This window comes from Annulohypoxylon truncatum, assembly GCF_022578515.1.
Source record: "Annulohypoxylon truncatum strain CBS 140777 unplaced genomic scaffold F4807scaffold_26, whole genome shotgun sequence".
Taxonomy (NCBI): domain Eukaryota; kingdom Fungi; phylum Ascomycota; class Sordariomycetes; order Xylariales; family Hypoxylaceae; genus Annulohypoxylon; species Annulohypoxylon truncatum.
Window position 1 is genome coordinate 184,708 of NW_025953812.1, and position 24,439 is coordinate 209,146.

General features: G+C 47.9%; 10 protein-coding genes across 10 annotated transcripts; 6 read left to right on the forward strand and 4 right to left on the reverse strand.

Moving 5' to 3' along the window:
• Window positions 1-93: 93 nt before the first annotated feature.
• On the reverse strand, window positions 94-1,450 carry F4807DRAFT_433967 (uncharacterized protein). The gene is made up of 3 exons (XM_047998746.1): window positions 1,167-1,450; window positions 715-1,087; window positions 94-632 (listed from the first exon to the last, which is right to left on the reverse strand). Exons 1-3 carry the CDS (start codon window positions 1,374-1,376, stop codon window positions 367-369), a joined length of 849 nt encoding a protein of 282 aa, XP_047852143.1. The 5' UTR covers window positions 1,377-1,450; the 3' UTR covers window positions 94-366.
• Window positions 1,451-2,451: 1,001 nt separating this feature from the next.
• On the forward strand, window positions 2,452-4,453 carry F4807DRAFT_172619 (uncharacterized protein). Its single transcript, XM_047993484.1, has 3 exons — window positions 2,452-3,164; window positions 3,263-3,488; window positions 3,559-4,453. Exons 1-3 carry the CDS (start codon window positions 2,508-2,510, stop codon window positions 4,152-4,154), a joined length of 1,479 nt encoding a protein of 492 aa, XP_047852144.1. The 5' UTR covers window positions 2,452-2,507; the 3' UTR covers window positions 4,155-4,453.
• F4807DRAFT_433975 (uncharacterized protein) lies at window positions 4,079-6,677 on the reverse strand. The gene has a single exon (XM_047998747.1). The coding sequence runs from the start codon at window positions 6,513-6,515 to the stop codon at window positions 4,752-4,754; it is 1,764 nt and encodes a 587-aa protein (XP_047852145.1). The 5' UTR covers window positions 6,516-6,677; the 3' UTR covers window positions 4,079-4,751.
• An 865-nt stretch (window positions 6,678-7,542) lies between these two features.
• Window positions 7,543-10,564, forward strand: F4807DRAFT_469143 (glycoside hydrolase family 55 protein; the record flags this gene model as incomplete). Its single annotated transcript, XM_048002678.1, has 5 exons — window positions 7,543-8,090; window positions 8,142-8,762; window positions 8,829-8,833; window positions 8,938-10,249; window positions 10,327-10,564. Exons 1-5 carry the CDS (start codon window positions 7,783-7,785, stop codon window positions 10,562-10,564), a joined length of 2,484 nt encoding a protein of 827 aa, XP_047852146.1. The 5' UTR covers window positions 7,543-7,782.
• Window positions 10,565-10,657: 93 nt separating this feature from the next.
• F4807DRAFT_172696 (uncharacterized protein) lies at window positions 10,658-11,881 on the forward strand. Its single transcript, XM_047993485.1, has one exon. It carries the CDS (start codon window positions 11,063-11,065, stop codon window positions 11,657-11,659), a length of 597 nt encoding a protein of 198 aa, XP_047852147.1. The 5' UTR covers window positions 10,658-11,062; the 3' UTR covers window positions 11,660-11,881.
• Window positions 11,882-12,187: 306 nt separating this feature from the next.
• F4807DRAFT_462436 (uncharacterized protein) lies at window positions 12,188-12,473 on the forward strand (the record flags this gene model as incomplete). Its single annotated transcript, XM_048001822.1, has 2 exons — window positions 12,188-12,374; window positions 12,454-12,473. 2 exons carry the CDS (start codon window positions 12,188-12,190, stop codon window positions 12,471-12,473), a joined length of 207 nt encoding a protein of 68 aa, XP_047852148.1.
• A 498-nt stretch (window positions 12,474-12,971) lies between these two features.
• F4807DRAFT_433987 (NAD(P)-binding protein) lies at window positions 12,972-14,757 on the forward strand. The gene is made up of 4 exons (XM_047998748.1): window positions 12,972-12,990; window positions 13,041-13,700; window positions 13,768-13,992; window positions 14,095-14,757. Exons 2-4 carry the CDS (start codon window positions 13,313-13,315, stop codon window positions 14,313-14,315), a joined length of 834 nt encoding a protein of 277 aa, XP_047852149.1. The 5' UTR covers window positions 12,972-12,990; window positions 13,041-13,312; the 3' UTR covers window positions 14,316-14,757.
• Window positions 13,970-14,757, reverse strand: F4807DRAFT_433989 (uncharacterized protein). Its single transcript, XM_047998749.1, has one exon. It carries the CDS (start codon window positions 14,615-14,617, stop codon window positions 14,375-14,377), a length of 243 nt encoding a protein of 80 aa, XP_047852150.1. The 5' UTR covers window positions 14,618-14,757; the 3' UTR covers window positions 13,970-14,374.
• Window positions 14,758-21,683: 6,926 nt separating this feature from the next.
• On the reverse strand, window positions 21,684-22,447 carry F4807DRAFT_462438 (uncharacterized protein; the record flags this gene model as incomplete). The annotated part of the gene is made up of 3 exons (XM_048001823.1): window positions 21,684-21,762; window positions 21,829-22,162; window positions 22,336-22,447. 3 exons carry the CDS (start codon window positions 22,445-22,447, stop codon window positions 21,684-21,686), a joined length of 525 nt encoding a protein of 174 aa, XP_047852151.1.
• Window positions 22,448-23,483, forward strand: F4807DRAFT_433993 (uncharacterized protein). The gene has a single exon (XM_047998750.1). It carries the CDS (start codon window positions 23,046-23,048, stop codon window positions 23,241-23,243), a length of 198 nt encoding a protein of 65 aa, XP_047852152.1. The 5' UTR covers window positions 22,448-23,045; the 3' UTR covers window positions 23,244-23,483.
• Window positions 23,484-24,439: the final 956 nt, after the last annotated feature.

Sequence of the window (24,439 nt, forward strand, 5' to 3'; positions counted from 1 at the left end):
GAAATTTCAGAACAATTATTTTAAGAATTTGATAAAGAAGAAATTGAGTATGTAGAGTGAAGATTAAAACGGATGAATTGTGAAAGAACATAGGTTTTAGGCTTGGAGAAAGGGGGCCTAATTCTACCTGAAGCTATGTTGTGACGTGTAGGTAGCTATCCGATAATAGTACAACTTGCATAATTCCACACACGCCTCTGGAGTGTAAAAAGCCTATGCCGCCTGCGAAGTATCTAACATGGAACTTTCCTTGGTAAAAGCTACGAAATACACTATACCCAATTCTGAACACTATTTCATCATGCTAATGACACAAGATCCCTATTACTACGGAGACGGTGAACCTTGATCTCTTCGCCAACGATATCAATACCAGATTGTAATCTTCCTCCTAGATACCCTCACCTTACGAGCCCCTCGCCACTTGACACTGAACCCGGCCTGGGCATTATCCGAAGGGATCAACTTGCCATTGGTCCCCACGTTGCCTAGAAAGGTCTTCTCTTCCCCATTTACGCTCCACAAGGATCCCCCAGTTAGGATATAGCTTTGGAAATTTCCAGTATCGAAATCTTTAACAACGATGAAATTGTCGATAATGGTATCGAACTTGGTGTTGGGGACGGAATTGGCTGAGTGTTGTAAGGCAAGTGCCGCTTAAGTTAGCAACAAGTCCTGATTATAGAAAACCAAGATGATAGCCTGGGATCTCACCTTGCCATGCTCCTGCATGTGGGTCAAAAGCCAAGTAACTAATTCCAACGTCTCTCTCAACGTAGAAAAGATACATCGTGTCATCTATAACTTCGAGGACCTGGGGCGTGCCCAACATGGGCTTCCCCTGGAGGTGGCGAAATGTTTTCCATTCTTCTCCACCCGCGTTTATTATGACGGCAAGGCAACCGTTCGCATCTTGATAAGAGATCGCGAGACCACCGTCCAGACCAACGATCGCGCTCACTTTGCTGTCAGGGCTCGTTTCGATGCCCCGCACGCTTGCAAGGGGCACTTCTTCCCACTCTTCGATGTCATCATCGTAACTATAGCATCGAATAGCATGGTCTTGATCAATGAAAATAACGAGACGCTGTTGGTGGAAAATGGGTGTTGCATTAATATAAGTACTAAATGCCAATAGTTTCTTGTGGGAATGCCGCTTAACTCACAGTTTCCATGGTAAGCAGGTACGAAGCCGTGGCATTATCATTTGCATCTGAAGCAATTACGTTCTCGTTCTGGATCGTGTCACCCAGCCAGTGCTTCTCGACAAGGTAACCGTCCCTGACACTAAGGGTGTAGATGCCATCATCCCCATCATCTGAGACTTTGGTCGAGCCAACAGCAACAAGAGAACGGGCAAGATCTTGGACGCTCATGATTGGAAAAATAATAGGAATTTTGAATTTGTAGACGTATTTACTTGCCTCCAATGGCTCCCAACCGCGTCTCTTTATAGCCAAAGCACCCATGCCTCAATTCTAGCTTCAGAAATTTCGAAGGGAAACATCGCCACACTAGAAAATTTGAGGCTCTGCGTGGGGGTGTATCTACTCGCACTAGATTTATTAATTGGTGTAGTAAGTGGCCAGATATCTCCACTGCTATTCCCCTTTTAGGCAAGATATATGCTGAAGCTGAAAAGCGTAGCGCATGTAACGTAGATCTTACACACGTCATAAGACGCATCTCATCAGAGTGCTCTCCAGGACAGCTCGGGCACGATTAGGTGTTAATGTAATGACGAGAGCCACTAGTCAGATACAATCATCGTGACGATCCGCAACAAAAGTCAGTTAGTTTGAGGTTAGCCTATAGTAGCTAAAGTGTCAAAAGCTGGCACTGACTACGTGGACATCGTCGGGCATCATGTCGCTTATCAGGCGCAACATGCCCCATTTTGGTCAAATCGTAAGTTCAGCTTAAATCCTAACAAACCAAAATTCTGCGCGCAAGATCAAAAACACTTGCATCTTCAGTTTGGCTCGATGCGACATCACACCTGTAAGTACCCCAAGCTGCGGAAAATCGCAGCCACGTGTGCACCCAATGAAAGAAAGCATCTCGGTTTTCTTCTATCAGAGTCGTCGTCGCCTCATACATCCCACCCTGCTACACCGAGATCGACGACTAGTAGGAGTGTATGGGTTGCATCGTTGATTCACCTCGGCCCTCTATGGTCTATATGGGATGATGTGTTGACTCACATAGCCGTCTTGAATGCCAGCGCTAGGATAGAGGCTCATTTCCTGCCCGACCAAGGATTCTATGCCATGGATACGTCTTAGGGGATCAGGCTCGGGAAATCTTGGAGGACAACACGGAGAATCGGATGGAGGGATCACACAACTTGGTCGGCGAGATGCGGCTCAAAAACTATCGTGAGCATATGAGCAAGTATTTATACTGAAGGTAGACATAGGAATCCAAGGTCATGATAGCTTTAGAGGCCAAATTAGACTTCCATTATCAGATTCCCTTCAAGGTAATTCTTAGCTGATACATTCAAAATGACGCTTCACAATGATGCCGCGACTGGCGCCCTCACAAAAACGGCGTTAGACAACTACCTCATTACTCAAAAGATCGACGAGCGCAGCACAGAGAAAGGAAACGGCACCATTGGTTTGACCCCTCTTGCACTAGCTGCGCGAAATGGTCATGCCGATATTGTCAAGCTTCTCCTTGACAATGGTGCCGAAGTGGATGCTTTCTCGTCTTACCTGCGTACCCCTTTATGGATCGTGACTTCTCAAGATCAGGGTGATAACCGGGTAGAGATAGTCAGTATTTTGTTGAAACATGGAGCTGACGCCAAATATTCCTGCCCTAACCTCCACAATGGGTCCACTCCCCTTGAGAATGAGCTCGGACAAGGAAAGGAGCCAGGGGTGATTCAACTCCTGGTACAACACGAAGGCACAACAGAGAAGGCCTTGGAGCTAGCAATTCAGCTTGACTATCCGGAGATTGATGATGCCATGAGGATCAGCGAGCGAAGAAATAATAGCTTCCGCGACTTTATCGTTAGCCTCATCACGGCACTCATCCTCTTCATCTTATCATGGCTTAACAGCAGTGCCCTGATGGGGGTTGCCAACAGTGTCTTCAACAAGTTCCAGATCAGCGGCAACAGGACTAGCGCCATGGCCAAGAAGATCGAAGCTGTACGTTCGCACAGAAGCCCCTGAGCTCCTACACCCCTTTCCTTTTTTTTTTTTTTTTTTTTTTTTTTTCATCATCACTTATCTAATTTTCCCTCTAGGAAATACCACAGCCCAAAACGAAAGAAGAATTCCAAAAGAGCATCGGCGACTTCGTGGAAAACCACGGGTTAGGAAAATTCTTCAGCAAGGGTAACGAACAATTGCTAGAGGATATTACATCGAAGGCCGTGGATTTACAAAACGATGAGACTACGGTCTTGGGCCAACCAGAAAACACTGAGAATCTTGTAAAATTCGCACTTTACCAGCCTGTTATTTATTGTGGTACGTACCCCTTCCCCTTTCCATACCCCCGATACTATGTCTGAATCATGTCCGCTGATAATACCCCCAGACGACAGCGGGTCGATGAACCCCAGAAACAACCCTCAGGGAGAAGACCGTATGGAAGATCAGCGCCAATTAGTCGGGAGAATCGCAGCAATTTGCACTAAGATCGTGCCTGATGAACTTGGTGTCCACTTGCGGTTTATAAACAGTGAACCGCCTCACACTAATGACCTGAGCGCAGATTCTATCAAAGATATCATGGCTCAGGTGAAGCCATCTGGATACACTGAGATCGGTACCCGTCTCCGCGAGCGCATTCTCAACCCCTTATTATATTCCCAGTATAACGACGAGGTGAAGAATATGAGGCGACCAATTCTTATCTCAATCATCACCGACGGAGTCCCATACGGAGGAAGAGCATCGCAAGAGAAGCTCAATACACTCCAGGACGAGATCATGAAATGTCAGGACTACTTAGTTGCAATGGATCTTCCGCTTCGCTCTGTTGTCTTTCAGATCAGCCAGATCGGCAGCGACCCGAATTCCAAAGACTTCTTACAGAAGCTAAAGGACCAGAATCTTGAGAATGTATACATTACCTCACGTAAGTTGAACCTACCACACAAGCAACATCCGAGCACTAACATAAACTCGTAGAACAACTTGACTCTAAGTTTCGCGAGCTCAGTGATAACGAGAAAGACCTAGAGGCTTGGGTAAGCATAACCCCTATTCCCAGAGCGACTGGTAGATAGTGAGACTAATACAACTATTTTGGTACCTCAGTTATTCCAAACACTCCTTGAGCCAATCTTGGACAGGAAAGCCGGCTAAGTCCAAAAACACAGCTGTGTAGATCTTAAGTGAGGGGTTGTTGTAAGATCAAGGAAAAGAAATGATGGAGACGGACCCGAGGATCTATTACTTATCGACCGGTTTATGTCGAATTCATTCGTTCTTGTAGTTCTAGTTATCGTAGAGGACTACCGTTGTTGCGCGAGGAGTTTCGGATTTTTCCTTTGTGTAAAAGTTCTTCCTTTGGAGACCTTCGTTCTATGATATCTATCAACATCAGTTCAGCATGTACGCAAGATATTATGTATTTTCAAATTCAAGGAGTAAAGTTACAGCTTTATCAGGAAACCTTGGAACTCGTGATTAAAAACGATGTACCATGCTCTATAATACAGGGGGTGCATTCAACACTGCTTACGACACACATAGATAGAACACCTTCTTACAAGGATGAAATGCTCAGCGTATCAATTTTCGCCATAGGCTTCGCCTACCATCGCAAGTATTCTCAGGTATCTCACCACCGAAGCTCCAAACGATGTATGTTTGCCGAACGACTAAGAGTAGGAAATCGTCGTCGCCCACCAATCTTCTAACACCGCGGATTAGAGGAGGGTATATGCTGGTAATGTCTGCAGAGCTCGTTTTAAGAGGGCCGTTAAAATCAAGCACAAAATCCGCATCCCATTCATCCGCATCGGAGGGCATTCGCTGCCGACGTAAAGGACCACTTGACCCCGATCTACCGTTCGTCGTTGAATAAAAGGGGGTGGGTCCGTATTTTTCGTAGGGATATGCGCCACGGGCGCAGGGGTGAAGTGACAGGACTGTTCCCCGCGAACTATCCGTGTCGCTTGCGGCTATTCGGTTATTCCTAATTTGATAAACACTTCCGTGGGTGTGAGAGTGTATGCGATGATAATGGGGTATCGTGAATGATTTGGTGTAGATATTGAAGCAGACGGATACAAGAATGCTACTGTTGGGGGGACACGTAGATTCCCGAGTCGTGTCCGGAGTCTCCGATGCGGCATTCATCAAGCAATAACCACCAAAGGAATCGACTTTCTCCCAGCGTAGATTCGAAAAATCCCCGGGATCCACGATTACATCAGCCCACTTGCTTCTATCTAGGCGATAAGTAGCAATAAGTTGGCCGCCGTGGATTTCATTCACTCGTAGTTCTTTCAGCGGGGCGGGATCGTACGTGATAATGAAGAAAACATCATCTTCTGTCGGGGAAATGATGAAATCCAGCAAGGTCCCGCTTCGAACGAGACGCGAACCTGTGTTGTGGGAAGGGGTGAATTGTCCCAGAACGAAGTTGTAAGGGTGAGCCGTTCCGACCGGCCCCTTCTCATAACAACTACTAGTTATGTCGATGTACTGCGGTTCTTGACCGAAACGCCATAAAAAGACCTCTGCATTTCTTGTAAGAACAAGGATTTTCTCTCCTTCGGTGATGCAGCGAACGAACTCGTCCGGGACTTGGGCGGTGTGCAGACGATTCAGTTCAAGATGCCAGGCATTCAAGGTCTTCCCACGCCCCATAAGAAGCAGCTTGTCGCTCATCGCAGTCTTGTAACCCTGTTTCTCTCCATTATTGTCGGGAAATAGGTATGCCCTCCGCTTCCTTGTCCGCAGATCGTCGACAACAGCAAAATAAGGAAGAACGTACGCCTCTGGCCACCAGGCTATTCTGCCGTTATCGTACATCATGAAACGCGGGTAGTGAGTAGCGTCAGTACCAAATTCCAGTCCATCGACATCTTCGTAAGAATGAACACCTCCCTCCATAAGCGGAACATCTTTGCTTAAGGTAAAAAGCTGGTCCGCTTCCAAACCCATCTCATGGTGCAGAGCAGAAGCGAATCTACCACTCATCCGTCTTTGGATTTTGTGAAGAGCCTGGCGAAATAATTCATTTAAGTTTTGACCTTCGGCAGCGGATTTATGTATGTGGTCCTCTAGACCCGGAAACCATCGTTGGGCGAGTTTAGGCCATATTTCATCGCTCAACCAAATGGCGCGCCATTGACGACAGACACTAAGACCAGCGTCTATATCCTTTGGTTCCAGTTGAGCGAGAATAAAGATGTGTAACTCGAAGGGAAGCCGACTGACTATGTCAAGTTCGGCGCTTTCGGACCTTGCGGCGCTTGGCAGTTTCTGCGCATTTTCCGGGTGGTAGAGTCGTGTTAAGAGGGATTTCATGATAGCCATCGGACTTCACCTAATTGATTGCGGAGTTGATAGATATAGTTGCCGGACAGATCAAGGCAAGGTGTGCGATCCCACGATTCCAGTTACTTACTACCTATCTTCACATATGACCTACCAAAGGAATGAGACACGAACGGATGTACGACGCGGGGCGAGGCTGTCATCCCGAAGAGAAGAGAAGGATGCAACTCAGTGTTCTATTATAAGTAAGATGTATTATAGGCATATCCATATAATATGCACTTTATTCCACCATATGTGCATTGGATATGTGATTAATGCGACATTACTGAATAAAGGAGTTATTAGCCTATCCCATAAGACACGACTCCAAGAGTTGACTCACCGAAGATCTCCCGGTACTCTCACCCTGGTCTCTGTCCTTCCTTACCTACTGCTTTTGACTTTTGTGTCTCGTATCCCTTCCTCCAATTAATCTTGCTTCTTACACACATACATTACTTTTGAATTCATCTTGTGGAAATGAATTGGTCTCGCTTGAGTTTATTTATGAAAAGAATAAGAAATGGGAAGACCATTCACCATTGGAGTCTTGAGATGGCGCAAGGAGCACCCCTCTACGAACCCCTCGTATCGTAATCTCACATTCAAGAAAGAACGCGATCGCTGAGTTAATGAGTCGAATGAAAGAGCTTCCAAAAGCTACTTGGCAAGATGCCGAGGCTTACTATCGCGTTGTAGAAAGACCATACCTATTATCAAATTCCTCCACGCTTAGGTATAGGTATGAGTTAGCCCCAACAAGAGAAACTGGGGAGAGAGAAAACATTCAAATCGAGATTGTCCAATTCCAAGGACGCTTCAGCTTTTAAGAGTCCAGACCCATCTTAGTGCCCTTAAGTCTCCCAGCTCTAAATAAGGTCAACGCCTAACCCACAACCTAATCTTGATCTAAAGCCGCTATTTAAAACACCTAACTCCTTTAAGATCAATATCATCAACTCAGTCTCAGCTGAAGTGAAATCTAACCTTTCCAGCATTCACATTGGCAAGCACGATACATTCCAGCCTTACTAACCGAACGTTCCTTGTCCTCGATCGTTCTCGTTCCCGAAGCTATCCAAGCTATTGATGATGACTCGTGCGATATGTACGATGTGGTCACTGTGCTGTCACGAGCTAAATGGCTGGCTATCTATATCATGGCATGTTGCGCCCTACATTATCTAGGTTGAACCCGCTCCCGCCGTTGAAACTTTCATGAGCCCTTTGGCTTTTAGTATTCAACGGCGTGATTTAATTCACTATGCGTTTCCTAGCAGTTGCTCTATTTTTGCCGACTGTATTAGGAGAAAGGCTAGTCATCCGAGAGGTGCAAGATGCGGTGAATGCTCAACTAGCACAATTCAGCGGGTATACAGGTAATTATGCTTCGGCGATAGCTGGTGAGACTATTTCCGCGAGCCCTAGACCCGAGGAGAGGAAGATTGGAGAGCGACAGACATCTAGTAGCTACTGGTATGAGACGATATCGCATCAGGGCATATCGGCCTTCAATGCCAATGCTTCGACTTATAAAGTCTACCGCAATGTGAAGGACTACGGCGCGAAAGGGTATGAATAACTTACCTTCTTGCGAAATTTACCTACTTACGACTAGAACAGAGACGGGAAGACCGACGATACAGCTGCCATCAATAAAGCAATTAGCGATGGCAACAGATGCGCGCCGGGATCTTGCTCCTCGTCTAGCACGACCAATGCTGTCGTTTACTTTCCTGCTGGAACCTATGTAGTTTCTTCCTCTATCATCAGCTACTACGCAACCAACCTTATTGGCAATCCGAATAGTTTGCCTATCCTTAAAGCAACATCCAGTTTCTCGGGATTCAGTGTCATAGATGGTGCGCAGTATCAATCAGGAGGCGTCTTACCCTATGGATCAACCAACATCTTCTGGCGTCAGGTTCGAAACTTCGTCATTGACCTAACGGCCATTCCGGCAGCAACTTCAGCGACCGGTATCCATTGGCCCACAGCTCAGGCGACGAGTTTGCAGAATATCGTATTCAAGATGTCTTCCAACTCCGGTACTCAACATCAAGGAGTCTTCATCGAATCGGGTTCTGGGGGTATCTTGAACGACCTTGTCTTCGATGGTGGTCTGTACGGAGCCGTATTTGGAAACCAGCAGTTTACCGTCCGCAATCTCACTTTTAGCAATGCAGTCACTGCTATATCCCAGATTTGGGATTGGGGCTGGACTTACAAGAGCATATCCGTGAGGTACGTGCAAATCACTTTACTCCTAAATCTCCATTTCAAGCTCGATAAAGGCTAACGAAAGGACAGTAAGTGTTTACGAGTCCCCTCACCTTGTGTTTGGACATTATCTACTCTTTAGAAGGACATGGCCAAAAGTTATTCAATTAATTCCGCGTCTCGTACTAACACGCGATAGGCAACTGCACAGTCGGTCTAGACATGGCCACCCGTGATTCAACTGGAGAAACAGTTGGGTCTGTTACTTTTTTCGACAGTTCGTTCACAAACACCAAAATCGCATTTAACATCTCACGGTCCTCTACGTCTACACCGGCAACAGGAGGCAGTCTAGCCATCGAAAACGTCTCTCTCAAGAACGTGCCAACCGCCATCCAATATGGGCCAACTAAAAGCACGCTGCTAGCCGGAACTACGGGGTCGACAACCATCGCAAGCTGGGTAAGCGGGAACGTGTACAACCCTACCGGGCCTAAGACCACCGCCGGTGCGATCACGCCGCCTACACGCCCAGCTGTGCTTGTCAGCAGCGGCAAATACTACGAGCGGTCGAAACCGTCCTACGCCAGCCTCGCCGCTTCGTCGTTCTCATCCGTGCGAACCGGCGGCGCCAAAGGTGATGGCACGACCGACGACACCGCCGCCCTTCAGAAAGTCATAACCGCGGCAGCCAGCGCCGGTCGAGTTGTCTATTTCGACGCCGGAACGTACAAGGTAACTAAAACCTTGCTTGTCCCGGCCGGCAGCAAGATCGTCGGGGAGGGGTACCCCGTAATCATGTCCAGCGGGTCATTCTTCAACAACATCAACACGCCACAAGTCGTCGTGCAGATCGGCAATGCCGGCGATTCTGGGACGGTCGAGTGGAGCGATATGATTGTTTCGACACAAGGCGCCCAAGCTGGCGCGATCCTTATTAGGTGGAACCTAGCGTCGCCAGCCGGCTCGCCGAGCGGGATGTGGGATGTCCACACGCGAATCGGTGGGACCAAGGGGTCTAATCTATCGCTAGCCAATTGCCCGTCCACGCCGTCATCTACGACCGTTAATAGCAACTGTATCGCGGGCTACATCTCGATGCACGTGTCCAAATCTGCCGCGCGCTTGTACCTAGAGAACGTGTGGCTGTGGGTGGCGGATCACGACGTCGACGATGCATCCCTGACGCAGATTAAGGTGTATGCCGGTCGCGGTCTACTAGTCGAATCGACGGTAGGGACCCTCTGGCTTGTCGGGACCAGCGTCGAACACCACGTCCGATACCAGTACCAGTTCAGCAAGACGCAGAATATCTTCGCCGGTCAAATACAGACGGAGACCCCGTACCATCAACCTAATCCGGGAGCGCGGCAGCCGTTCCCGTTGAATACGACCATCGACGACCCGAACTTCGATATCTTGTGCCCGCAGAGCTCGTCGCCGAGTACGTGCGCTGAAGCGTGGGGGTTAAGGGTTAGTGGGAGCAAGAGCGTGCTTGTTTACGGCGCTGGGTGAGTTCCCCTCAGTCTCTACAGCATGAGGCTTCTTGCATTTTCACCATATACTTCTATTTACTAACTCGCCGTAGACTGTACTCATTTTTTAACAACTTCAGTACGTCCTGTTCCGCCAAGGGCGCGAGCTCGCTTTGTCAGACAGGCATCGTGCAGTACGACGCCGCCAACACCACGGGGTTCTGGATCTACGGGCTAAATACCGTGGGTGCCGTGGGCATGGTCTACAGGGACACAACGAAACTCGCGGATTATTCCCAAAACGTCAATGTGTTCCCAAGCTCGGTTATCGCGTTTAGTAGTGGGAGTTAAGTTGGTGCGACCTGTGGTGTATATGATGTATAATCTGGTGTAAATAGACTTTGAGGTCTATTAGTTTACGTAAGGCCATGTATGCTATACATACCTAGGTGTACAAGTATATTAATGATACGCAGGCTTTTGCGTTCTACAAAACCTTTACGCCGAATCTAACAGGGCCTTAAGGCTGTATCTCAAGATGGTGGAAGGCAAGCGAGCGCTTCATATTATTGTTGATCAACAATCCTAATGTTCAATCACTCAATGTCACAACTGGCCTGCTCACCTCCTTTGTTGCCGCAAGATCATTTTGAATTTGATTCGTCGGTAAACAAAGACTACGCTTCAAAACAAGAGATTGTTTCCCGCTTAGTATTTTATGCGCCAGCCGATCTTCTCCAATGAGTTACCATTGGAATTTTCTCGATATTGCAAGTTGCACCTCTATTAGGAGGAAATTATTAGGTAAGCATACCGCGCTCTCTGTTTCGCTACGTTAGTCTATTCACCATGCCTTTCTACTACGAAGAACTGATAGAGGAGGTATACGAGGGATATCCCGTAGGGGGGTATCCCTCGGGCATGTGGTCTGAAAAAGGCACCTTCGGCTGGGAACCGCAGTTCAACACGCTCCCAACTTTTGAAGAGTATGCGCAATGGACACAGCCCGAGTTCGTATCACCGTCAGAAGTAGAACTCAATCCAAGAGCCCCCGCACCGCAGCCACCTCCCACTAAGTTCTCTCTACCAACCGCTTTCCTACCGGCCCAATCTGCTAACGCGCCACAGGCCGCCTCTACTGAATTTCATTCCCATCCCGAAAAACGAAACCAAAACAGGCCAAATCCCAAGGATGCGAGCGCAGGATGGAAGAGCGTGAAAAGCAAGCAAGTCAAGATGAGCCCGCTAGACGAGTTTTGGCTACAGAACGGCAAGGGTTGGGAGAGGGTAAAGGTGACGAAGAAGGAGAGCAAGGTGTTTATAAGGAGGGCCGGCATGGGAACTTGCATGACCGGCCCCGAGTGCTTTCTCTGCGGCACAAAGCTCAGCCTTGACGAGATCATGAACCCGGGCATGCCTTGCCCGGTGTGTCGCCATTTCAATTAGCTTTGGCTGGTAAGTAATCAGTAACGTCGTAGATCATGGTAGCAAGGTAAGTAGGTATGGAGGCATTTGCCAAGTAGGTATTAAATGATGAATATTGATTAATGAAGCTGATAAATGTAGGTAACTATGTAAGTGATGAAGACATGTTTGTATGGAAATGGCAAGTTGATTCTTTTCCATTCTCGCCGAGATCCCAGTGTAGATCGGTTCCCGCACCACTACCTACAACGCTAAAGGAAGGTACATCGTACCTGGATAATGCTTGTCGATGATGTGACGTCACGGGGCCTTCAGTGCTTGTTATTTAGTGCTACGGATCACTGCCTGGCCAGGCAGCTGCTATGGGTGTAATGGGTGTGACGGGAGGCAGGATGATCTGATTTAATTGAAGAGACTAGAGACCCCTCCCTATCCTACCAGGCATTCTTCTCTTTCTACTTGCACATGCCACCTTCAAACCTAATTGCACCTCGTCTCAATTCACCTGCAATATTCACTCGTCCATATTCGATATTCAATCAACTAAAAATGGCCGACGAGAAATCACAAGACAAAGTTGTGTCAACCTCCGGGGAGGAAACTAAGAAAGCGGACACCGGCGACAATAAGAAGACGGAGGATACCGATTCGGGTTCCACCACAGAGCAATCGAGGCCGCCCAGACAGTTGCTCTCGCATTACAGAGGGATGCCGAAGCAATGGGAGAAGAACCAAGGTGCGTAATGCAGAGCTAGGAGCAATCTAGATTCCAATCTTCAATTCCCAAGACTGACTGAGTGGATATGCATATATAGTCCCAAAGAAAGATACCTAAGCATAGTTGCAGCGTACCGGAATGTGGATGGGATTTCGAAATCCGAATGCATTCATGATCTTGTTTTGCGACGGTTAAGCATGGGTACGCGGCGGGGTTCTTTTTTCCTTCGGCGCCTTTTTAGGTTGGTTCCTAGATCAAATTGACAAGACAAGTGGCCAAGATTCACTGGATGAATCGCCCACCTTCAATACTCTTCAGATTTCTATCAATTAAAAGCAATATTTCTTAGCACGATGGCTGCGCGCGCTTCTATTTGATTGGATAGGCGCCTATGTGATATTTTACGTCGGCCAAATGATTTCGTCGCCATAAATCTTGCAGGCTGCCCTGAGATGCGAACCAGCATCGGCCACAATGAAGCCCGGTCAATCCGATTGAGGTAATGGTAAGAAAAGTCACTCCAGTTCAAGGAATTATTTTGAGATTTCAAACTGCATGAATAATAAATGAAATTCCCTTCTAAAAGTCTCAGGCCTCGTAATATGAGGCCGCTCTAGGCGAACTATCTCCTGAGGTGAGATCCACCTGGACGCTCGTGAGTCGACAACTGCCGACTACAGTAAGGTGATCCACAGCCTACAGTGGCATGTCCCCGCATCCTTCGCTCGCTGCCACCACCGCAAGGATAGTGCACCATAGGGGTCACAACTGCTTGAGCATTAGAGAAACCGTATATATTTCTATTCTCAAGGCCAACTACGTAGTCTACCTATGTTAGCATTTCACCAAACAATTCCAATAAGTTGAGCACTCTTAACTTACTTACCAATAACTTACTACCCCTGAATCACATTCGACTTACACATTAAACCTGCCCCTTACTTACACCAACTACAATGGGAAGCCTTTCAAAGAGACTAAGCGTCGTCGTGACGGGCGGCGCCAGCGGACTCGGTCTCACCATGGTGGACTACTTCGCGTCGCAAGGGCACGCCGTCACCATATTCGACGTCAACACGCAAGCGGGCCACCAGGTAGCCGCTGACCTGACCAAAAAACATCCCGAGGGCAAAGTCGACTTCAAGTTCTGCAACATCACATCCTGGGACAGCCAAGCGACGGCATTTAGGGAAGTGTACGAGAAGAACGGCCGTGTCGATGTCGTCATGGCCAACGCCGGCATCTCGGAGCAGGGCGTCAGTAGCCTAGGGCTAGCCGACGAAGAGGAACCGTCGCAGCCTAGGTTGCGAGCTCTAGATGTGAATCTAACAGGCACAATCTACAGTGAGTTCCTATTATTTCGTGCTTCTTCAATTTGGAGTCGAGTCACTTGCTAATTCTTGTGCGATAGCGGTCAAACTTGCCATACACTACATCAAGAAGAACAAGCCAGATCCCACGACGGGATCGCGGGGGTGCATCATATGCACAGCTTCCAACGCGGGCCTATACCCCTTCCCAGTGGCTCCAGTGTATGCCGCTTCCAAATCAGGCATAATCGGTCTCGTTCGCTCCCTTGACCGGGTCCTTGAGAAGGTCCAAATCCAGATTAACTCTTTAGCCCCCGCCGTACTCGGTATGTGGTCCCACATTTCTTCCCGCTCCCCTCCCCCTATTTCTCCCCTAAATTATGTAACCCCCGTCAAAACATCATGAACCAAACTAATTCAAAACGCAGAAACTAGCATCTCTCCGTCAAAGGCTCTCTTTGAGGAGATGATTGTAACACCCCATTCCACACTTGTTAAGGGCGTCGCGCAACTCGTCGGTGACCCAAAAATCAGCGGGGCTGTTGCTGAGATCCACGGAGAAAAAGTTACGCTGCGCACACATTACGAGTACGTGGACGAGGACACGAAAGCCAACATGGAGACATTCTGGAAACACGGAATTGCTTGAGCTAGACCACACCTTTCATTTCCTTTCTACGATTTCGATTAGATGTCCAACAACAGGACTTAGAGATAAAGAGGCTTGGGAAACTTGGTTCGGCACTTGGGGAGTGATTTTGAGCTACGGGTAGCACCGTTATCTATAGATATGCTGATATAGTCATAAGAGATTCCTGATGGGAGGGCAAAATGAAGAATATAATGACGACATAAAGAATGATAAGCGGTGAAGAAAAGGTCAACGATGTGAACAACGTGATGATATGAAAAGGAACACGGTGGAAACGCCAATAATACAAACATATTCATATATACCTAGAGATATGTCTAGATAAGGGAGCAGTGCCGGAATAATATCACACATTGTCGTGAGAGAACTGGCACATGTGAAATTAACGATATTATTGCCTGAGGAGCTCTAACCCCCTTTCTTTTTACCATCTTATAGATACACATTGTCAATGCGCTTCACTCATGCTATCTTAGATTGCCTAGTAGCTATCAACAGGTCCTATGTCTGCTGGGATTTGATCTCATTAGACTTCCAACGACCAGTCCTTCTAACAGACTGGGTACCTCAGCCTCTGACATAGGACTGTTAGAACGCCTACCGACACGAAGAGAAGCGACGACAACGGAAATAGGGGAAGCGCGCAAATTGTATATAAAATAAACGCAATATAAACGCAATGGCGTCATAAATAAGGTATCACGTCTTGTTAGAAGCCACCTACCTAATAAACCTCTGCCGCTAACCGAAACCTCAGTCTTAGCTCCCATCAGCACGGCAATGACGACCGTCACAGTGATCACTATCGCCGCTCGCTGGTGATTACCTAGTATCAAGGAATATCCGGCTATCCGGCTATATCAAGGTCCATTTTACGTCATATATGAGTTTATATCTGGCGGATTTATACTCTTAGTAATAATGCTAAGTCTAATTAACGTCATAGGTGCGCCTATGGAAAAGGGGCTCACAGTTATAGGTACCTACCTTATACGGCAAATTTTCCCTATGTGCCCCCTTTGTTCATAACGGCAAAGAATGTATTCCAAGCATCTGTAACTATAAGACGGCGATCATAGTAGACAGTTAATGATCTTGGGACGTATGTTGCTGTCGTCGGTGAACTGGATGGATCGTAAGATCAATACTAAATACACTATATGCCTAAACATGTTATACGGTTTCTACATTAGACATTGCGTACCTATGTAGGTAGAGATACTAAAGACGTCACTAGAAATACAGTTCAAGAATGAGCCTCTAAGTTAAATGCTGCCTGGAGCTGTATAATCGACTCTATACCCGACACAAGTACACCTGGGTACTACCCGCAAGCTCAAGAGCATCTCATATACAACATGATACCTATTAGGTAGGTACTCATCTGAACTCTTCGGCGACATATAGCTAGTTATACTTTGCCGCTTGAGCTTGTACTCCAGACAGCAAAAGCTTGACATCGTAATTGCGCAGTTATTCAAGCTCTCTTAGACGAGCAAGTCTCCGAGAAAAAATATAAATACCCCAGGAACCCTCCCACATCTCCAAGACTTCCTGAGCTTTTCCTATTCACTCAACTCCATGCTTATTAGCATCTTGGGCACATGAGATCACAATGTTGTTCCACCTCAGCTTTCATATCAACCTGTCTTTCTCATTCTTCTCTTATTGACCATGAATCGTTGCTTACACTTGTCCATACCTTCTACGAGCTACTCACATATAGCGAGGAGAATGAGCATCTCCAATGGTTTGTGAACCTAGGTAGGCAGCCAACAACTGGTCGAAGACTTTGTAAGAGTCAGGATCCACGACCTCGACTATCTTCCCTCCCCGAAGCCTCCCTAAGCTCATTCACACGTCAATCATTACACACAATGACAACCTTCATCTCAACGGCTCACTGGACATGGACTGGATTCAACACCTATCCTAAGATCATATTAGATTTCTTCGGCAAACAGACAACAATGCATCATATGTCTAGCGAGTCTAGACCTTAACAGCACCAACAAACGCATCCCCTAGCTGATGACTGGCCTGTGTCAACTGCATGATGGTATGTTCACCAATAATCCATTCTTTCTGCTTGCTAACTTGAGTAGACGGTGTTGAAAGAGAGCTCTCGCTGTCTTTGACGTCACTTTACACTTGCACTTGCCCACACACACATGTTTGAACAGCAACGCACTCATACATACTTACACACACCCTACTTATGCATCTACTCATACCTACCGCCCTTTCTTGTCTGCTCTACTCCCGAGCACTCGCCTGCGGGTATCATCCGACCCGTACCTACATTTGCATACACGTCGAGTCCACTCCATTACTACTACTCATCTCCTGTATATCATCAAACTGGACTGATTATTTCACCTGGGTCCTTATCACAGTCTGCTAAGCACACTATCTTCTTCCCTATGGGCCGAGTACCCTCACATAGACGTCCGATTACGATGCTATGGATGAATGCGTGCCAATGTCATCAACAACGTGACATCCAGGTGACGGCCTACATTCTGTCCGGAATTGACCCAAGGACCAAGGAATCGGTCGAGTTGGAAGTCTTAACCGATCTCCCGAAAACCTTGCGAAGGTTTGGACTCGACGTCGATGTGCATAGTCCCCCGATCAGCCTCGCCGCGAATCACGACGCCGACCTCGACGTTGGTGTGAGCTCGAAGTCCCGGAGGGATTCTCAACCAAGCAACCATCACCAACCATCAACCAACAGAAGAGGGGATTGTTGACACTGGCAATGATTACGATGTCTTGTCTCTGCCCTCGGCACATGGGATTGGTAACGTTTACTCCCACCTCGAACTGGAGGACAACCGGAACAATCACGCTGTCGCAGTTGCAGCTGAAGTCAACATCGGCTCCATCACTGCATATTCCTAAGTAGACGGTGGACTTCGGATTGTGCCTTGGCGGATATGAACAATGGCAACGGGTTAGGTACCCCGACCAACGGCACACGGGAAGCGAACAGCCCTGCCGGAACCCGGAGGCTTGTCCAACCTAATCTCCGAAGAAGCCAACACCAAAGCCAGGGAGGCGTATCGGCACTCGGCCAGCCTCACAGGGAGCCGCCGGCCCCAATAGTTACTTCCAACGCCGCACGGCTTGCTCCCCTCACCATTCTTCCCCATCATGCTCGTCTCTTACCCACACCGACAACTCTCGCCCCCCGTCCCCGGCGCCTCGTCCAACAGCAACCCGGCTTAACGTCTTCGTCGCCGTGAGACGCATATATCCAAGCTGCATACTGATCGCTGCCGCCCCACGGCGGCATCCTCGTCGGACCACGCTCATTACCGCCACTCATTGGTGGGTCGTCCCCTGCGCCAACGAGGATTGTACGTACGGGAGTTCCAGCCATGGGCCCGGACAGCGATGTGGCGCTCAGACGCGATCCGTCGGTCTGGGGCGTCCGGCAGGACCTATAAAAGAGGCCGATTTATTCCGCGTCGTCAGCAACGAACGGCGGTTTTCTGTGTGGAAGTCTTAGGGTGAACGGGAACACTCACTCATCATGATACGGAGGACTCGACGAGCGTCAAGTTCGTCCAAGATATCCAGGTGGGGATGAACACTGCTTGGTTGTTTGGATGAGAACGGAAGACTTTGGATCCAGGGCGACGACTCAGTCACGGGCGCTACCCTAGGTACACGAGATCACGTATGATGGATGTTTCAAATCAAAGGTCTGAGGAATCCATGTGTAGAGTTGGGGGAGTGTGCTTGTTGACATTGCTGACTAGCAAACCCTTATCCTTGCCCCCAATCTCACGACCTGGATTACCAGTAGATCGGAGGAGATGGTGCGTTGTGATGTGAGGGTGTCGCGATTGACCACTCGAGCCGGGAGCCAGGACCATGACCACGGGGAGTGTGAAGTCGCGTATTTAAGAAGCCAAGGAATTGAGACGTTGAGATACGGCCAGGACAGGAGGCTGGGCAGGCAAGATGCCGAGAAACTTGGGACGATGAGAAGCTGGGTAGAGGATACAAGTGATGCACTCAGCTAGTTTTAGGAATATCACACATCTTGGTCTAGAATATGGATAACCAAAGCGATGAATTGAAGATCTTGCATATCTACATGATCGGATTCTGAATTAACTATGTGAGATGTCTTAACTGTGAACTGTGAGCACTGACTCCTTGGAAGATATCCGTAGGATGGGAGTGACGAGCTTCTGAATCTACTAGCTCACCGGTGTAGACCTTCATAGGTACCTAGGTATGACAAGATCATCGTTAGTAGCACCGACTCCACGTCTATAAAAGGTACCAATAATAGCACTCGACCAAGACATCCATGCTCCAAACTCCCAAACTTTTCCCCAGAAAACAGGCCGTTGATACCTAATATTAAAACATTGAAAGATGATGCGCAAGGTAGGGGGTTCTTGCTGACCGGTCTTCCTTCCTACTCCAATTCCAAAAACGGTACCGAATAAGACGCCGGTTGAAATGCTGACGACTCCCTTACCGCTCACGTCTCGCTCAATCATGGAAAGGATGAATGGAAGAGGCATAGCGGCATGGGCGACGGGCGAATAAGAAACGTGGGGTAGTAACAAAAATCCCGGGGTTAGTGGCCTCGAAGTCTGGGGGGAGCAGGGGACGAGAATCTGGGGTAGTATCAGTCTCGTATAGGAAATGGGAAGGTTGTCATGTGATTTGTGAGGGGAAAAAGGCAAGGAAACTCGTCGCCATATGGCAATTCGGCATGGCCTGTTGCGCTTTTGACACACCCAGAATGCCAGGTTTCCCTTTCCCCCTTTCAAATCTTATTTCAACCTCATGCCAGCCCGAATCTTGCTTTCTCCTCACTTGTCCCTCTTCTTTTCGCGTCGAACGACTCGAGAGAAGATGAGGGACTTCTCCCAGAGCGAGGCATCGCCAATCCGACCAGAGCCATTTTCTTGAGCAGTAATTGATATGCTCACAGCTCGCGGCTTTCTCCAAAGTACCATCGACCGTCCCCTCTCGTTTTTCAAGGCGCGGCATTTTCTTCCGGGCCTGAGGCCTATTTTAGGCTTGGGAACGCGTCATTGTTCTGTCCATATTGAGCGAGCATACATTTCAAGGAATTGCAGCTTAAATCCGACCGACTGATATTTCTCAGGGGGCATCTAAGTCAGGTGGCCCTTTGGGAGTTTTAAGGAGCATGAGGGATCAAGCGGTCCTTTGGACGCTCTCGGTTGTACGGGTCTGGCTCCGAAGCATCAATTTCCCTTGTTGGAGCAACGCACGGTGAACCTCGAGAACCCCAATATTCAAAAAGGCCTGAGCAACGAGAAGAGACCAAGGAATCAGGATGCCAACGGCATTGGGCTTCGCGCGGTTCAATCGAGAATCCCATATATTGACTTAGGGGGCAACTTTGGACAACGGCTCCAATTAGCATCTCTCTAATGTCTGCGTCGACTCTCGGAGTGCGGTAGATCGACAGATAAACGCGGATGGTCAACGTGTATGGCGACCGAATTAGTCACACCAAAGCCCTATTCACATGTTATCATATCGCAGCTTGGCGCCTGTACGTGCTGGTCTGGAACAATGTGGCCCGATGCGGAGCGGCAACTCGGGAAGCATGTCGATACTATCGCCAATATAGTGCCCATCCCCTCTTTCTCATTCAACTCCTTCATCTGTGGCATCTCTGTGGTCGCTGCCTCGGTATCGTATAGGGACATATTGGTGCATCCCTGAATCTCCAAGGTTTATACCGGACCGTTGTGGGCCGTTTGTTTCCAGCTTTCCCCGTCCCAAGTCGGCATGAAGGTCCTCGTGGGCGACCGCGCTCGTCGGTGATGTGCCACCTCGTCGTTCTCGTCCATGGTTAATACGATTATGTCCCACCTCGCTTTTCATCCCTATGAGTCGAACAAGGCCATCATCAGCAAAGCAGTACTATGCGAAAGCAAATCATTTCGATGCCCAATTTCGTCATCCTTAATGTCCTGTTAGAAGAATCTACACCCGTTCATCAGTACCCCTTTATGGACGTTGGTTCGCCTATAATCTCGTCCTCCTCGCTCCCTGGCGGATCATAGTGATTTATTTATCAAGATTGCCTCTATCGATACGACATTGTCTAAGAACGTTGCCGGAGCTACGTGTGCTTGGCCATAACGTCGTTATCGTTGTTGTTCTTGTTGTCGTTGTCGTTGTCGTTGTTGTCGTGGAATATCGTCGACATCAACTGATGGGCTGACGGGAAGACCAAGAGACAAAGTTGACTAATAAGAGAATGTTGGATGTCGTTGGATGGGAGAAGACTAGGAGGAAGCTAGTATGATATACTATCACTTGGGACCCATCAAGGGGTGACCCTAGTGCCGGACTAAACGACCAGTTACACACGAACTGAGATCGAACCTAGACTTTTAAGTCTAACCTGCTCGGCTATCAACCTGTCAATCTGACCTCACCTCTCCTCACCTGCCCGAACAAGTTAGTTACATGAGATCTATTTATCGCTGCCCCTCCAGCTCCTCTCCCCCAGCTCCGGACCGGACGGGCGTGCTACTTGGCTTCGTTTCCCCCTATGCTCCAGCAAGAGTCCACCTTGGGCCCACCTAGAGCCCACAGGGCGCTCCAATTGTCTCTTCTTATTGGCTCCTACTCAAGACATGGAGATGTGGTGGGGGTTTGTTCAAAGACGGAGCAAGATGGGAAACCGCCAAGTGGGCCTAGTCAAGCACAAATTGCACAAGTTGTGCAACGTTAAGTCAGGATAGCCATGTCTTGCCTGTCTTTGGTCTAGCGGGCGTTACTTACGAGTACTTGGTGAGGAGCAAAGTGGCTTGTGAGTTACCTGGGTACTTTCCTAGGCGGGAAAACCGCGCATATCACGGGGTGGTCAAGTGATCTTGAGCCCTGGTATTCCGTCCGTATCTGAATTGAATATTCACGATACTCCGGAATAATACATCATGTACGTCAGTCCGTACATTGAATTGGTGAGTGGAATTTATGTTAGGTTGCTGTTCAGCTTATTTTACAGAATCAAGAGCTTGATTTTCACTTCATCAGCTCCCCGTCCATTCAATCATTCGCGCGGAAAAGGAAAAGAGGATCAAGCCTTGGGAAGCCTTAGGTTTGGTGAAGATGGTGTTTTGTTAATTTACAGATGCCATCCGGAGGGTGTGGCTTTGCGGAATTTTTTCTCCCATCTTTACATGTGTCAGTCAATGCAATGCGATGCCTCCCCCCTTAAAGGTTTTATCCCTCCTACCCACGGGAGTCTTAATGACCTCTATTACTCTCTAATGCTGGTTCTCCTATTGAACACGGTGAAAGGCATGGCACCATCGATCATGTCGATGTTATGCACTCCTTCACACTTCAGAAATGCTCACTCACACGTTTCATATCGTAGTGTGAACCCCAGCCTCCGTAAGTATGGAGGTTAAGTTGTTTAAGTCTGGTATCGAGGTTAGTTTTCGACCTTCCAATTTTTGCGGGATTTTCGGAATCAACACGTACGAACTTGGCCATGAGGGCAACCATGAGATCGAAAAGACCGATGGCCTCAACGAAGGCGAAACCCAAAATGGCGTAGGAGAAGAGCTGTCCTCGGAGGGCGGGGTTGCGGGCAACACCGTTGAGGAGAGCGGCGAAGACGAGACCAATACCAATACCGGCACCGGTTAGACCGATGGCAGCGGAACCCATACCCAAGTTCTTGGAGACCTCGACCATGGCCTGGGCGATCTCAGACGAGTACGCTCGGCGGGGAGTCTGTTGGAAAGCATTGCGGGTGGTGGCGCTCAGAATCTTGGAGACCTGCTGGCGCTTGACAGTTTGGAAGGGGGTGGCGCTGCCTGAAGTCGGGACATGTCAGCTGGCGCACGCACAAAAAAAATATTTTACGTCGGAGGCATTAATTGATGTTATAAGGGACTACGATAATATAATTGATGGCATTGGTGTTGATACCAATTGCCAATGGCAATTGAATAAGATTGAGTGAATTGTTGGTTGGGTTGAAACATACTCATGGTTCGCTTAGCAGCAACGGTGGTCAATTGAGCTCGCATGGCAGGTCGAGCGACCTTGGTGCCCATGGACGAGGCAAGTCTGGAGGCGACAACACGAGCGGAGGCCATTGTGATTGACGTAGGTGTGATGGAGGGGAGAGGTGTCGATTGAAAAGACGAAATGGCAGATGAGAAAGAAAAGATGAGAGGAGCTTCTCAAAGTCGGTGATGGAAAAAAAATCAAGCTTGCTGACTGGTGTGTGTGGGAAAGGAAGAAAAGAGAAGGGAGAGCTTCGGAAGAATCGAGAGGAACAAGGTCGGCTAGGTCGCTACCTACACTAGCTGCTAAGGTTGCCGGGTTGGGGGGAACAGTTCAATCACCTGGCAGTCGGTACGGCGTCGGCCCTTGGGAAGTGCGGGAAGGTGGGAAGTACTCTATGGAAAGTACACTATCCTAGGGTTAGTACGTCGTAGAGCGACAAGAGTGACAAGAGTAAGAACCCAAACCCAAAAGCATAGGCCACGATTCGATACCCACAGGAATGTGGATGACGAGTGGACCCCTACAACCAAAAATGATCAAAGCTTCCTGAGAAATTTTTACTACGTAGTGGAGGCTACCTAATTAGGACAAGGCTGACGATAATTTTTTTACCGTTTGGTAAAAAAGAAGCGCCGCACTCGGGGAATACCGGGTCTTCCCTTAACAGAAACCCGAGCTTATTTTATGAAAAAGTCTTTTCTGAGGCTTTTTTTCATTACCTTCTTGGCGAGCTTCACGATCCATGACTTCCGTCTGGTTATTTTCCCACAAACATTCGAATTTGGATTGTTGCATCCTAACTTGGGTTTCAATATTCATACTTTCTTCCATTTCTCGATGCCATTATATTTCAGCTTGCTTCTTACTTACATCAATAGTTGATTCTGTAAACTTGCATATATTTGTAGTAGTACATAGCACACTGCAAAAGAAAAGCAAAGAATTAAAATTAAGATTAGGAATTCAAGCAACCCCCACCAGTAAACCCCCACTAAAAATTCATCGTCGCCAATGCTTAAGACCTCTAAAAACACGTGGGCGGAGCTTCACAGGTAGTACACAACACACAGGCAAGAGGGCGGAGCAAGAAAAGATAAAAGCTCGTTGCACCCTCGGGTTCCGGAGGGAAGGAGCTTCACACATAATCCTTTTGGGCTTTTTCAAATTTCGAGAGCACTTGCTAAGAAATTCCCTCATTGGATTATTCTAGGTAGTAGCTCCTACTTAGGTCCGATGGTAGTCAGTCAAGGTGGATCTCGGTTCTTCAAGTTCCCTTCTATCCAATGTTCCATCCAATCTTCCCAACTACATATTTCGTACAGGTGCTCTAAGCAACTAAACTCACCTAAGCCATCTATTACCTGGCACCGCTATGTATCACTACTACCCGAAACACGGCTGCACGAAAGACACTCCCCCTACCTCTCGTCCGGTTATCTGCATTTTCCTGCGTATGTACCCAGGTGCAGCTTCGGCTTGCGATCTATTATCCTTTGTTTTTTGCAAACGAACCAATAGGAGCATATCCACCGGCTTCTAGGATGTTCCCGACGATCACCGAAAAAGGGCTGAGTTTCTAGGTATGTACTGCATAGCACAAAAACAATGTGTGCAGCTACCTCTACTCATTTTCCGTTGAGATTCTCCAAGAGTCCGGGAAATGAGGAATATGAATTAGTGGGTCTCGTGTCGCGAAAAAACTTTTTCGGACCAATCAGATGCGAGTTTTACAATGTGTAGCTATCGCTTTGAAGGTAGGATTGCTTCTTTTAAGCCTCATTGCCTCAGGATAATGTTTTATTCAAAACCAATCTAGGATCTCTTTTCCTTCCTGTTCCAATCAACTACACTTCTCAGTCAACGTCGATAACCTGATGCCGGTTTCGCGATTCAATAACTATGGTAATGTCCACAAGGAATTGACCGAAAGAGGATTCAATGAGTGGATTTGATGTCTATTCAACATCCACAATGCACACCAAGCGGTATGTATATACTGACATATGAGCGGTATGCATATTGGTCATTTATCATTTAGATGTCAGAATTACCTGGCAGCCTGGGTGTCGACTCTTGAG

Coding starts and splice junctions, on each gene's coding strand:
- F4807DRAFT_433987 (XM_047998748.1), top strand. CDS start 13,313: ATGGGAAGCCTTTCAAAGAGACTAAGCGTCGTCGTGACGGGCGGCGCC. Junction 13,701..13,767: donor TCTAACAGGCACAATCTACA/GTGAGTTCCTAT, acceptor CTTGTGCGATAG/CGGTCAAACTTGCCATACAC. Junction 13,993..14,094: donor TTTAGCCCCCGCCGTACTCG/GTATGTGGTCCC, acceptor TTCAAAACGCAG/AAACTAGCATCTCTCCGTCA.
- F4807DRAFT_433967 (XM_047998746.1), bottom strand. CDS start 1,376: ATGAGCGTCCAAGATCTTGCCCGTTCTCTTGTTGCTGTTGGCTCGACC. Junction 1,088..1,166: donor ACCTGCTTACCATGGAAACT/GTGAGTTAAGCG, acceptor TTCCACCAACAG/CGTCTCGTTATTTTCATTGA. Junction 633..714: donor ACATGCAGGAGCATGGCAAG/GTGAGATCCCAG, acceptor TACAACACTCAG/CCAATTCCGTCCCCAACACC.
- F4807DRAFT_433989 (XM_047998749.1), bottom strand. CDS start 14,617: ATGAATATGTTTGTATTATTGGCGTTTCCACCGTGTTCCTTTTCATAT.
- F4807DRAFT_433975 (XM_047998747.1), bottom strand. CDS start 6,515: ATGGCTATCATGAAATCCCTCTTAACACGACTCTACCACCCGGAAAAT.
- F4807DRAFT_172619 (XM_047993484.1), top strand. CDS start 2,508: ATGACGCTTCACAATGATGCCGCGACTGGCGCCCTCACAAAAACGGCG. Junction 3,165..3,262: donor TGGCCAAGAAGATCGAAGCT/GTACGTTCGCAC, acceptor TTTTCCCTCTAG/GAAATACCACAGCCCAAAAC. Junction 3,489..3,558: donor CCAGCCTGTTATTTATTGTG/GTACGTACCCCT, acceptor TAATACCCCCAG/ACGACAGCGGGTCGATGAAC.
- F4807DRAFT_172696 (XM_047993485.1), top strand. CDS start 11,063: ATGCCTTTCTACTACGAAGAACTGATAGAGGAGGTATACGAGGGATAT.
- F4807DRAFT_433993 (XM_047998750.1), top strand. CDS start 23,046: ATGAAAAAGTCTTTTCTGAGGCTTTTTTTCATTACCTTCTTGGCGAGC.